Source organism: Puma concolor, chromosome C1, assembly GCF_028749965.1.
Source record: "Puma concolor isolate L17-30 chromosome C1, mPumCon1.1.hap2, whole genome shotgun sequence".
NCBI lineage: Eukaryota > Metazoa > Chordata > Mammalia > Carnivora > Felidae > Puma > Puma concolor.
This window is the reverse complement of record NC_141674.1, coordinates 55,798,680-55,812,779: the sequence shown is the minus strand read 5'-3', so window position 1 is coordinate 55,812,779 and position 14,100 is coordinate 55,798,680. Positions and strand designations below refer to the sequence as shown.

At 37.0% G+C, this 14,100-nt stretch overlaps 1 protein-coding gene and 1 pseudogene across 1 annotated transcript in view; one reads left to right on the top strand and one right to left on the bottom strand.

Annotated features, from left to right (window-relative positions):
• The window catches only part of IL23R (interleukin 23 receptor), a 56,431-nt gene that overhangs the window by 16,256 nt on the left and 26,075 nt on the right, over window positions 1–14,100 (bottom strand). Inside the window, exon 6 of the mRNA XM_025935196.2 lies at window positions 9,618–9,774. Within this exon, the coding sequence (XP_025790981.2) occupies window positions 9,618–9,774 (157 nt within the window). The remainder of the gene's footprint in view (window positions 1–9,617; window positions 9,775–14,100) is intronic.
• LOC147578087 (large ribosomal subunit protein eL42-like) lies at window positions 9,319–13,956 on the top strand (annotated as a pseudogene).

Below are 14,100 nucleotides of genomic sequence, written 5' to 3'. Positions count from 1 at the left end.
CTCAATTCAAATCCTGGCTCCGGGAGTTGCATGGCTCTGGGTAAGTTGCTGAACCCCTCTCTGACTAGTTTCTTCATTTGTAAAACTGGATAATAACATAGTACTTCACCCCTGAGGTCTAATGGGATAGTTCATATCAAGTACTTGGTACTATGCTTTACACTAATTAAAACCTTAATAAGCATTAGCTATTGCTATTATTGGGCTTTGAGATTGTTTCAAAATTCTTACTATTATAATTAGTTTTTGGATAAATATCATTATACATAAATCTTTTTTCCATATCTCTGCTTATTTACTAAGTCTAGATTTCTATTAGTGGAATTACTAATAGATTAATAGTAATCGATGAATAAGTATGGACATTTATAAGTCTTCTTTATTTACTTTTGCCTTTGCCAATCATGGTGTCAAAGCCACACTACCCAACGCCTACATCTTAAAGGTTTTGACCAGAGCTGACACAGGGACGTTTATAGACTTTTTTTTTTTTTTCAGTAGGCTCTAGATACAAGAGGAGACCTATTAAAAGAGACCAAGGGTATGTTTTTCAAATGGTTTTTCTTAACATAAACATCTCCTTTTGTGTTCTCTCTTTCTAATCTCCTTCTTCTAACAATCTTAGATGTTCCATGGTGTTTATGTGCTGTCTTCCCAGGCCAGTTTAGTTCTAGGGTTGGAATTCAACATTATTGGGCTAAAGGTAAAGATTTGACACTATTCCCAGTCAGTTGTCAAAGCAGAAGATGATGGCCAGACCTATTGAATAGGCACCAGAAGCCCAGGGCAGGGAAAGTGATATGTCAGAACAAACTCATTACCACATCTGGAAAAACAAGTCAAATGATGAATCATTTTATGAGTTACAATGTCATCCTTGTGTAGTAAGAATAGGAAGGTGTGCCTAGACGTATCCACAGGATTATCTTCATGCTTATATTCCTAAACTCTAAGTACTTGGTATGTAGAGGGAGGAGAAAGTGAGAAATATATGTATGGTGATCATATGGTTAAAGAAAAAGATGAAGAAGAGGAAAAAGTGAAAAGCAGCAGCCAACTCAGGGAATTTTCCTAAGTCACATAGAATACACAGAGCCGTGGATCTGATGTCAAAGTGTAACAAAACCTTATATGCAGGAATGGGCAGCTTCTGAGTCTTACTCAGTAGTTTAAGATTTTTCAAAAGTACCACTTTGCTCCCAAGCATAGCAAGTGCCTATTTCTGAGTCTAAATAGTCTAGTAGACATTTACCACTTTTTATTTGCTCAGCACCAGGACATATTTCCTTGTGGGCATCCTAGAACAGGTAAGAAGCAGGAAAGGCTTCCCACTGTGGAAGCCTCAATGGAACAAAGATTCCCTCTCCCCATTGCCAGCAAGTAGCTATAAGCAGATGACCTAAACCTACCTGAACAGATGCTTTCCTCTCTCCACTGGCACACTACTCAGTTCCAGGAAATTATTTATAGCAGCAGCTATATGCAAGGTCTGGTAACTGTAGCACCACGGGGAGTCCAGGCAGGGCAAAAGACAGGCAGTGTTAGTGACCACAGTGCCAGCTATGGGGTCCTCACCAGAGTCTTCCGGACTACAATTTTGGCTGTGGTTCTGGCTTCTGCTCTCCCTTGTATCCTACTTGTGACTGTTTGCCTACGGATTTCTAGCTATCTTTCTAATATTTCTGCTTGAGAGAATTTATTTGACTGCTTTTGCTGGCACCAAATCACAATGACTAGTAAAAATTGCAATAATAGGTGGTGGGGTAGCTAGGTGAGGAAATGTGGTAGGACAAATAGTGACCTCCCTACCCCCCAAAAGTGTACATGTCCCAATCCCTGGAAACTTTGAATAGATTAATTTATATAGCAAAAGGGATTTGAGATGGGGAAATTATCCTAGATCATAGCGATGGGTACAATGAAATCACAGGAGTCCTTACAAGAAGGCAGTAGGGTCAGAGTCAAAGAGAAAGAGATTGGAAGATGCTATGCTTCTGGCTTTGAAGATGAAAGGTGGAGCCACAAGCCAACAAACGTAGGTGGCCTCTAAAGTCTGGAAAAGGCAATGAAACTAATTCTCTCCTAGAGCCTCCAGAAAGAACATAGCCTTGCTGATATCTTGACATTAGCCCCAGTGATACTGATTTTGGATTTTTCACCTCCAGAATTAAAAAATAATAAATGTGTATTGTTTTAAGCCACATAGTATTTGGCTAAAGTTTGTAATAACTTGTTTAAAGAGCAATAGGAAACTAATACTGAAGGTTATTACTTCCTCATAGAAAAGCATAATCTGTATTCTTTATTAGTGGATATTGTGAACCTCAGAGATTATAAAGCTCTTATACATTTTTTTTTTTATTCTACAGAACTCTGGTTCTTTATTAGGGATAGGACATGAAGAAGATTAAATAAATCCATATTAAGAGTCTAAACTGATTAGTATTTCAGGGAACACTGTCTGTTTAAACCCGTTTAGTAATCATGAATGTACACATTTATAATCCATCTCAGTATGAATGAATCAGAAACCCCTAAATACAAATAATGGAATTTTTGAAAAGTACAATTCTGTGTAGTAGCTTCTAATCTGTGTTCTATTTAATATCACTTATATTTAGTTCCATTGATGTAACATTTGTTTTCTTTTTTTCTCTTGTAGTCCCTAAAAATTCTGAAAAGTTAACGAGAATTTTTAAGGAGTCATTGGTAATGGAACAACCAATGCTGTTTTGTGAGAACAAAACACAATGTGATTTAATATCTTGCTCATACTTGCCTTCCTCTGGAGAATTGTCAAAAAAAAAGAATATGATTTCTCTGGGAAACCTTCCTACTTCAGGTAGCAATTCAAGCAAGTTAATTAATCGTTATGAAATGTGACTGCCCTTCCCTCAGGCCTCTGACTTGTCATTAAAGGGATTATAGAGCCTATGCCTTTCCTTCATTGCAAAGAGATTGGTTTGCAGCAGAGTGGAACAACACTCTGGCTTACCAGTCATCTTTTCACCTTTTTGTATATCAGTAGTATGGAATTTAGGGAACTGACTTTCACATTTTTAGTGTTGGTTTTCTACACTCACAAATGATCTTTTCTCCTTTGGGGCTCTTTCTGTACTGCTTAAAAACCCCAGGAATTTTTACAGTGACTTTGCAGGTTGGTGGTCTAGAAGCTTCAACTTCAGCAGCCCTCAGTGGTTCTCAGAGCCTCAGCTGAAGCCTCATATCCAGAGGCAGGGCAGGGGCTAGGCAGAGGCACAAGGATTCTACATCCTGTGCTTCTGGGGATCCTAGGCTGCCAAGGTGGGGCTAGGGTGCTAAGCAACTCATGAAGCGAAGCGGTGGTCAGGAAGAAGAAGCAGAGATGTCCAGATAGTACTGTAGATAATGTCCTGAAATTCTCATGTACCCACCCTTTTCTGACCCCCTCAAACCCCTATTACTAAGGCAATGGCTTGGGCAATTTGGTCTCCCCCTTCCTGTCCACATTTCCTGCCCACACCCTATGCCATTTTTCGTGACACTTCTCCCTCTTAAAGGGTGTGTCTAACCTCTAGAGCAGTGGTTCTTACACTTTACTGCAGAAGTTTCACTTGGCTAGAGGCTCAGCAATTTGCATTTTAAACTAGTACCCAAGCATTTCTAATGCAGATGGTCCACAGACTCCACTCAAGAAGCACTGTTTTCCAGACACTTTACTGGACCAGGCAGGACCAGCTGGAAAAACACATTATGAACTGCCCTGTAGTGGTCCTGTCTTTAACAGAGACACCTTTTCACCTATACTTTGTCTTCATCTCAGACTGCCCCATCCTATTCTTTATTCTCTTGGTTCCTGGAGTCCTATAGTTACATTTTCATTACCATAACCCAAACCTGCTTCCACATCTTGTATTCAGGCCAATATACAATTAGCTGATAGCATCAGTGGGTCCCTCCTTTCTCATGTATTTGCATTTTCATAACAAACATTACATTAAAAGTGAACTTTTGCTGGCATCCTTTTATTATTAGCTAATGTGTAGAGGAGGGTTTGGTTAGGTGGCTGAGAGGAGGCTGACACAAGGCCCTCTTAGGTGTCTTAGGAAGGAAACTGGTAGAGTTACAGTGCTAGAAACTTACAGTATGTGTTCTGCCCTGGCTTTACTGTTCCCAGCTTTATAACATTTAACAAAACTGCTTAATCTCCCTGGGCCTCATTTCCTTCTTCTGTATGATTGGAATAATAATTTTATAGGGCTTTAGTGATAAGTAAAGGACAATTCATATGTAAAATGCTTACCACATACCCAACACATCCAATAAATGTTAGCTATTATTTATTTATATTATTTATATTTATATATTTTATATATAACTTATGTATTATGTATAACATATATTTTATAATATATAATATAAATTATACTATATTATATATAATTTATATATTATATATTAGTATTTCATATTATTTGTATACATTATGTATACCAGGTAGAAAAATATGAGTTTCTAATCTAGAGAAACTTCTCCTGTGTGTTTGGTAAAGTCTAATATTATATTCTGAGGTTGATTTTTTTTTTTTTTTTTACTATAAGACTTTTTTTCTATTAAAGTCCAAATACTCTAAGGAAGGAAAAGAGAATAAGTCTAATAAATAATTTAACTCTTACATTCAATGGGTTTATTTGGGGTTTTTTTGGACTAGGTTTTTAAAGACCAAAGAAAGTGATACAGGAGGATGCTGGGGTCTGAAGAATAAGCCATATCCACTGCATGATCTGCAGTACTATCTAGGCATAATTTTGAAAACACATTGCTTTGAGATAAATCAATTCAGTGATATACACATGAGGAATTTAGAGAGTAAAACAGCAAATTTCTGCATGGAGGGATCATTATTGGCTGGGCTGTCTTTCTTCATAAATAAGTAAACCTTTAATCACTGGGAAAAATTGGCTGGCCAAAAAGCCTCATTATCAAACAAGCTGGTTAACTAAAGTATTATAGAAACTGTATCTTTTAATATTTTCGATTGTGAAGCAATTCAAACTTCAGTTGTGAGGTTTGATTCTTACAAGCAGATAAGATATTTATAGTGCTATGTAATTTATATTTTTATCATTGTTTTTATTGACTGTCTTTTCTAAAATTCAGAGATCTTTGTCTCCTTTCTTTACTGAGATTCTGCTAGTACATAGCAAGTGCCTGGTGCATGGTAGAGGCTAATTGAATATTTCATGAATCACTAAATGAATGTCCTTTCTTAGATATCATTTTAAAAAACAATTAATATTAAAGATTTATTAAAAAGCAATTTGGCAATTTGCATCACACACCTTAAAATGTGCTTAAGCTTAGATCCAATAAAATCTAAATACATAAGGAGAGTTTATATAAAAACCTATTCTAAGAAGTTTATTGACAATGGAAAAAATAAATAACCTAGAGAGTGTTGCAATAGGGAAATGATTAAATGTATTATAGCACATCCATACATTGTGTGGCCATTAAATAGTTTCTTTTAACTCAACAAGGTAAACTAAGAAAATCACGATATGAAGCAATATACCACAACACCACTTATTAAGAAAAATGACACGGAAGGACAGATATCGTATGATTTCACTTATATAGAATATAAAAAAGAAAACAAATAAACAAACAAACAAAGCCTCTTAAATACAAAGAACTGGTGGTTGCCAGAGGGGAGGTGGGTGGATGAAAGAGATAAAGGAATTAAGAGGTACAGACTTCCAGTTATAAAATAAGTCATGGAGATGAAAAGTATAGCATAGGGAATATAGTATATAATGTAATAACATTGTGTGATGACAGATGGTGACTATACTTATTGTGGTGAACACTGAATCCTGTACAGAATTATTGAATCAGTGCTGCACTCCTAAAATTAATATATCATTGTATGTTAATTATACTTCAGTAATAAAACATATGTGCATAAGAAAAAACTGGCATTAAATTCATTAAAATATAAACAGCAGTTATTCCTAGGTTGTATATTGCAATAAATTTGCATTGCTTTTGCAAACAAAAAAAAAAAAAAGAAATTTTCCAAAACATTTAATATTAGCACTTTCCTAACTCATATTCACTGTTTGTCATTTAATGTGTCTTGGAAGAAATTTGTACCAGAAGAAAAATTTATGGTTCCTCTGCTAACATATTAAATTGGATAGATGCAAGTTTTCAAGGATATTTAATTCTAAAAAGCAGTTTTGCCTTTTAAGTGCTCCCCCCCCCCCCCCCACTGCCCACTTAGGAAACCAAGACTTTACATTTATACTTATTGTAGGGTTGCTGTGGTTTCTATTTTCTTCCATCTGATGTTTAAGACCTTTGCCTTTAAAGGAGAACATTTGTGGTCCTGTACTTGTAGAATACTTTAGTAAGCTGCTCCTCCACTTTGATATAACTGGTTAAAGGAAGAAATCGATGAACTTCTGTTCTAGTTTAGGTGCTATCAGCCACTAGCAATGTGCTATTTAGAAAGTCATGCCTCAGTTTTCTCATTTGTAAAATGGTGCCAATAGACTACTAAATATGGCTGGTGTAAAGATCAAACAAGCTTATACATAGTAGTACTTTGCAAATGGTAAGTAAATGTTAGTTATCAGTTTGAATAATCTTGCTAGACATTTCTAAATTTCATTAAAAAAATTGAGCTATCAACTAAATTCTGACTATTATAAGATGCCACCTAAAGTACTAAGAACTTTTAACAATATAAACGTAAGAAAGAAAATATTAAATTAATAACCAACTTTTTAAAAAGAACGGATACTCAAATTATCCCCTTACATTGCAAATTATTCCCTTGGTAATGCATTTCTAAGATTTGGGCATTAGGGGGCGCCAAAAGAACTGTTTAGCTAGTCTGCCATTTGTCTCCCTCTGCTTATTTGGCAGCAATCAACATTTATAATGTCTGCCAAAGTGCTTTGAAAACATAAAACTCAGTTCCAACACCTCTATTATAACAAAGATGGTATTAACAATCCTGTGATTATAATTAAGTGCTCTGAAAAGAAAAAATTCAGTCTGGGTATAAGCTACCTACAATAGGGAGACACATCTTGAGGTTAATGGTGGTCATTATGGAGTATTAAGATAATTGTAATAGATTCACTTTGTTTACTATTGAAGCCTATTTGGCCAAGATTTTATTGAATGACATGTAATGGATAGAAAATTAAACTAATAATATTAAGAGCAGGAATATATCTAAAGATAAACAATAGGTCAGCTAGATCATGCTGAGAATTAAATAATCCCATGTTTAAGTATTTTAACTTTATGATTGCTTTGCATACAGTAGGTAATCAATATTTATTGATATGATTTGATTTGTGTCTCTCTTAAAATATATTTCATCAGGGTGGCCTAAAGAGTTTAATGTAACTCTTTTTTTTTTTTTTTAAGTGTAGTTACCTTTTTTTTTTTTTTTTTTCTAAATGTTTATTTATTTTGGAGACAGAGCAAGAGACAGAGTGCAAGCCGGGGAGGGGCACACAGAGGGTGACAGAATCTAAAGCAGGCTCCAGGCTCCGAGCTGTCAGCACAGAGCAAGACCTGGGGCTGGAACCCACGAACTGTGAGATCACGACCTGAGCCCAAGTTGGACGCGTAACCGACTGAGCCACTCAGGTGCCCCAAGTGCAGTTGCCTTTTTAATTGGAAGTTTGTATCTTTTAATTTCCTTTACATATTTCACCAGCCCCTCTGGCAACCACCGATTTGCTTTTTGTATTTATGAGTATGTCTCTTTTTTTGTTGTTGATTTATTAGGTTCCACATACAGGTAAAATCATATGGTATTTCTTTTTCTCTGACTTACTTAATACTCCCTAAGTGCATTCATGTTGTAGTGAATGGTAAGATTTTGTGCTTTTTTATAGCTAATATTCTATTTTTCCTGAATAGGCAGATCCAAAAAAATATAGTGAAAGCTGATGTCCAAGAGCTTTCTGCCAAAGTTTTCTTTTAGGACTTTAATGGTTTCCTGTCTTACATTTAGGTCTTTAATCCATTTTTTCTTTTCAAATTTTTATTTAAATTCTAGTTAGTTAAAATATAGTGTAATATTTGTTTCAAGAGTAGAATTTAGTGACTCATCACTTACATATAATACCTAATGCTCCTTATAACAATTGTCCTCCTTAATATCGATCACCCATTTAGCCTGTCCCCCACCCACCTCCCTCTGTCCACCCTTGGTTTGTCCTCTATTGTTAAGAGTCTCTTATAGTTTTTTTCCTTGTCTCTCTATTTTTTCCCCTTCCCGTACGTTCATCTGTTTTGTTTCTTAAATTCCACATATGACTGAAATCATATAGTATTTGTCTTTCTCTGACTTATTTCACTTAGCATAATACACTCTAGCTCCATTCATTTTGTTGCAAATGGCAAGATTTCATTCTTTTTGATGGCTGAGTAATATCTCACTGTGTGTATATGTATGTGGTGTGTGTATTCACCAGATCTTTTTTTTTAATTTACTTGTTTATTTTTTAATTTACATCCAAGTTAGTTAGCATATAGTGCTATAACAATTTCAGAAGTAGATTCCAGTGATTCATCCCCTACGTATAATACCCAGTGCTCATCCCAACAAGTGTCCTCCCTAATGCCCTTACCCATTTATCCCATCCCCCCTCCACAACCCCTCCAGCAACCCTCAGTTTGTTTTCTGTATTTAAGAGTCTCCTATGTTTTGTCTCCCTCCTTGTTTTTATATTATTTTTGCTTCCCTTCCCTTATGTTTATCTGTTTTGTATCTTAAATTCCTTATATGGGTAAAGTCATATGATATTTGTCTTTCTCTGATTGGCTGATTTTGCTTAGCATAATACCCTCTAGACCCATCCATGTTGTTGCACATGGAAGACTTCATTCTTTTTGATCACTGAGTAATACTCCATTGTATATATATAACACATCTTCTTTATCCATTTATCCCTCAATGGACATTTGGGCTCTTTCCATACTTGGGCTATTGTTGTTAGTGCTGCTATAAACATGGGGGTGCATGTGTCCCTTTGAAACAGCACACCTGTATCCTTGGATAAATACCTAGTAGTGCAATTGCTGGGCCATAAGGTAGTTCTATTTTTAATTTTTTGAGGAACTTCCATACCATTTTCCAAAGTGGTTGCACCAGTTTGCATTCCCACCAACAGCATAAGAAGTTTGTTTTTGTTGTTGTTGCTGTTTGAGTTTAACATAATTATTAATAATGTGTTTCAAAAAATGATCTTAGATCATTATATGCCTCAGGATGTCCCAGGCTGCTTATAAGAAATGCTGACTCTTGAGCACCCCCCCACCCCTAGTACCTTAGACCTGTGAACACAGAGCCTCTGGGAGCAGGGACAGTGAACATGCATACTAGGTGGTTTTAATAGGCTTTTATGTCCAAGAATGTTTGAGAACCATTACCTAAATTACAGTCAGCCTTAACAAAATCAAAGCAAAATGACAATTTCAATGTCACCACCTGCCATACAATAGTTTTGTCAATTTGATACAAGTCAAGAAGAAAAAGTATAAATATATTTAAAAGAGACAGAGGTCAAAAGAAAAGCCTAAGAGATTAAATATATAAACACACTCACCTGTTTCAGTTGTTTTATGAGAAAAGGGTGAACTCCAGGACTGCCAGTACCTTTTACCTGTTTCTTGGCATCTCACTTGAAATATATACTTAGTGTTTGGTTCCAAGTAGAATTCTAACTGTTGCTCATATGTAAAATTGGTGTCAAATTCTTTAACCTAAAATGAATGAATAACAACAATGAAACAATACAGTGTGCTTTTAAAACAAATAATTATTCCATTTAGGCAGACATGTATGGAACACCTATTATGTTCCAGGCACGCTTCTAGGCCCTGGGAAAACAAAGAAGAAAAGGGCACTTTATATAAAACATGACCATAAATAATCAAAGACACGAGGTCTAAACTTACAAATCATTTTCTGGGGCACTATGACCTGCTATAAAACATAATGAAAAATGACCCCCCTAACAACCTGGTTCAGCTGGGAGAGAGAAACCAAGGCATTTACATACCTTCAGTATGTTCTGATAAGTGGATTGACTGGAAAAAGTGAAGCATGATTGAAAGGTAACCATAAAATGTGTCTAGAAATGCATTTAGGCAATAACTAGGAGGAAAGAGTTACCAAACACTCATGAAAGAGGAAGTTGAAAATGTCAAGGTTTAAAAAAGAAAGAAAGAAAGAAAGAAAGAAAGAAAGAAAGAAAGAAAGAAAGAGAGAAAGAAAGCGAGCAAGCTACCAACCTTCCTGAGAGATTCTTCTATGAAAACCCAATCTTAACATAAATCTTTAAAACCTTTAATGTACTGAAAATGTAAAATTCATGAAAATATCTGCTTGGGATCTGTCATGCTTCATATAAAGTATCATTCAGAGTTTCTATAAGCTGTGTCTCTACTCTTGGCCCTTGGAATTTACTGCTGTGTAAATATGATTGGCGGAACATTTGGGGGTCTCCTGGGATCCAGGAAAGATTTTACTTGTAGCAAAAGTTTGACTTTCAAATGCACTCTGCTTCTATTTGTTTCTCTTGGAAGGGAGTTGTTATTCTCTAGTATGTCTCTTGCCATTACGTTTATAGATAAGTCCCTGTAAAGTAGAGAAATACACTAAAGCACAGCCAGAATTCTAAAATGGAAGAATTTTACAGAACCGTTAAGAGACTTGTTTCTGCCATGAGGCAGAGGCAAGCCGGGTGACTGCTTCGAGTCTTGTAAGCACAAGATGATGCCTCAAGATATTTTCATAGGCTAAAACAAACACTGAGAGAGGTAGACCTAATTGAGTGCCTATGTAGAAGGTTTGATCTCAAGTGCAAGAAATAGGACTTTATTTCTTATAGCAGTTCATTTCTATTTAGGGCCTCAATTCTGAAAGTGGGGGGCATGCAAACTTGACCTCTATCAATGTAAGGTACCTCTTAGGGTTACATTAAATTTCTGGGAGCATTATTGGGTGGAGGGAAGGAGAGTCTCCAACCTATTCAGTTCTCTAATCCCCACTCCCTCCAACTCCCTACCTGGGACAAGGCCGTGGGTGAAGGGGCCCTTTTTGGTGACCGACCACTGTCTAAACTCTTTTGGTTCCTCTTCCTAACTCCCTCCTCCCTCCAACTTCCTTGTTTTGCTGCCCAGTTAATCTTTACCTAGTGTTTGGTGGGAGAGGGAGTGGGGTGATGATTGAGAAACTTAGTTCTGACTAATCACATGTTCTTCTAAGTCTTCTGCCTTATAGCGGCATTTACACTTTTTTTTTAGAAATTGTTTGTTTGTTTGTTTAGTGCATACGCTGGCACACATGAGTGCATGTGAGCAAGGGAGGGGCAGAGAGAGAGGAAGAGAGAATCCCAGGCAGGCTACACACTGTCAGTGCAGAGTTCGATACAGGGCTCGAACTCACAACTGTGAGATCATGACCTGAGCTGAAATCAAGAGTCCCACACTCAACCCACTGAGCCATCCAGGTGCCCCACATTTACACTTTTGAAATTCAAGGTCAAGGGTTTGACCCTTTGCTATCTGTCTACTATTCTATTAGCCTTCCCTGGAAAAGAATGAATGCTTGGTTTTAGGGGCTCCATGAGCTAAGAATGGTTTTTATATTTTTAAATGGTTATAAGAAAGTCCAAAGAATATTTTGTTATGCATGGAAATTACATGAAATTCAAATTTCAGTGTCCAAAATTAAAGTTTTATCATGCCCATTCATTTGTATATTGTCTATGGCTGCTTTCACACTACAAATGCAAAGCTGAGTAGTTGGGTCAGAGACCTTATGGCCTGCAAAGCCTGAAATGTTTACTGTCTGGCCCTTGAATAAAAGTTTGCCACTTTCCATGCTAATATGCTCTTAAAAACATGGTGAATGTTTCTGACACCCACTGAATTTTTTGTAAGAAGCTTAGCAAGCACCAACCCCACAAAGTGGCACAGTACAAGAAGGGCAAGAATTCTCTGATGCCCAGAGGAAGCAGTGTTATGACAGGAAGTAAAGTGGCTATGCTCTGATGGGCAGATAGAGCCGATTTTGGGGGAAAAGGCTAAAAATTACAAAGAAGGTTGTGCTGAGACTTGCATGTGTTGATCCCAACAGCAGATCTAAGACAATTCTGGCTATCAAGAGATGCAAGCATTTTGAACGAGGAGGGGATAATAAGAGAAAGGGACAAGTAATCCCGTCCTGTGTTTCACATTTTGTCTTATTATGAAGACAGTAAAATCTTGAGGTTATGTTAAAAAAATAACAATACCCTAGTCTAGCTTAATTAGAGAAATGAGTCACTATTAATCCATTTACTTGAACTTATAGCAAAGACCTCCCTGCCTTACTGTCATTATTGTTGGGCACCTACTAAAGGCAAACAATATTAATAGCTAATGTTTCAAAATGTTATCTACATGAATTACACATTGTAAAAATCAATGGAGGTACAAGAAATTATTATGGAACATCCTGCCTTCCAGGGGCTTGTAGTTAAAGGACAGGGAAATAGAGGTGTAAACAGGTAAATAGATATACAACATGGTAATGCTCCTGAGATAGAGTACACAGAAGTGGGCAAGGATTGCTGACGAAGGTTGTGAGCTCAATTTATAACACAAGTTTGAGGTGCCAAAGAGATAGTCCATGAAGATAACCAATAAATAGATAAATATTCTCCACATGGTGTTAGCCTTGTAGGATCACCTGAAGGATTGGCTAGTTCCCTTTGATACTTCATAGTCTAAATAACTTAGCTAAAATGGGATGAAAAGCAACCTCAGTTCTCTAATTTTGATTTTTCAGGGGGTCTTCTTTTGCTCTACCAAACTTGTTGCATGGTTTTCCTGGAAGTTAAGATGAAAAGTAGCAACAGCCAGCATTTACTGAACTTGAACTCTATTCCAGGATCTAGGCTAGCTTCTTACACTGATCATCCCCACAACCATATGAGGTAGGGGCTTGTCTTATTCCTACTTTAGGTATGGGAATAATGAGGCACAGAGAAGATAAGGAACTTGCCCAAGGTTGCATAACTAGAGAGTGGCAGAACCAGGCTTTGAATTCTAGAGCCTGTGCTCTTAGTCACATGGCTTTCCTGCATAGCTGCCTGCCACTTTGAAATAAAGAACCTTCTGGGGCACCTGGGTGGCTCAGTTGGTTGAGTGTCCGACTTCAGCTCAGGTCATGATCTCACAGTCCATGAGTTTGAGCCCCGCATTGGGCTCTGTGCTGACAGCTAAGACCCTGGAGCCTGCTTTGGATTCTGTGTCTCCCTCTCTCTCTGCCCCTCCCCTGCTCATGCTCTGTCTCTCTCTGTCTCAAAAATAAATAAAAACATTTAAAAAAATTTTTTTAAAGAAATAAAGAACCTCCTTCAAGTAATATCTCCTGGAGGCAGAGGTGAGGTGGAAGATCAAATCTGTAGTCCTTTGTATCGCCTCCTCTTCTTGCCTCTGACTTCCTATCTCCCTACAAAGAGGCAAAGACACACTTTATGCATGATCCAGATAAATTGATGATGTAGCAAAAGTTGAGAATAAAAACCTTATTCTGGCTCTTTCTGACTGGACTTGGGTCATCTGGATAGAAATGGTAATTCATCTTTTTCTGTGTGAGTGGTTATATTCCGAGGGAGCATGATAGAAGGGATAGGATACAGGCTTTGGATAGAAAGCTGTTCTTTCATTTTTCAAATATTTTTTGGGTGCCCAAAGTGATTTAGAGTCTAAAAGAGTCCTAGCAGTGTAAGTTTGAAAAACCTGGCTTGACGTCTTTCGAGTTCTACATCCTTATTTCTATAACGGAGCAGATATTTACCTAACCCAAAGGATGGTTATGAAGGTTATATGAGGTAACAAATATTCTTTCAGCTCCTTCATTTCCGCCTGCTTCTGAGTTACCAAGTCTCACAATGGTAGAGTAGCACCAGCAGGGGGAGCAGAGAACAAGAATTTCAACCAGAAAACACTTGGTTTCTGAAAATCTATTCAGAGATATTGATGGTAGAATTACTTTCTACTTTCTAAACCTTCTTCTAGCCTATAATCTCTCCTAAT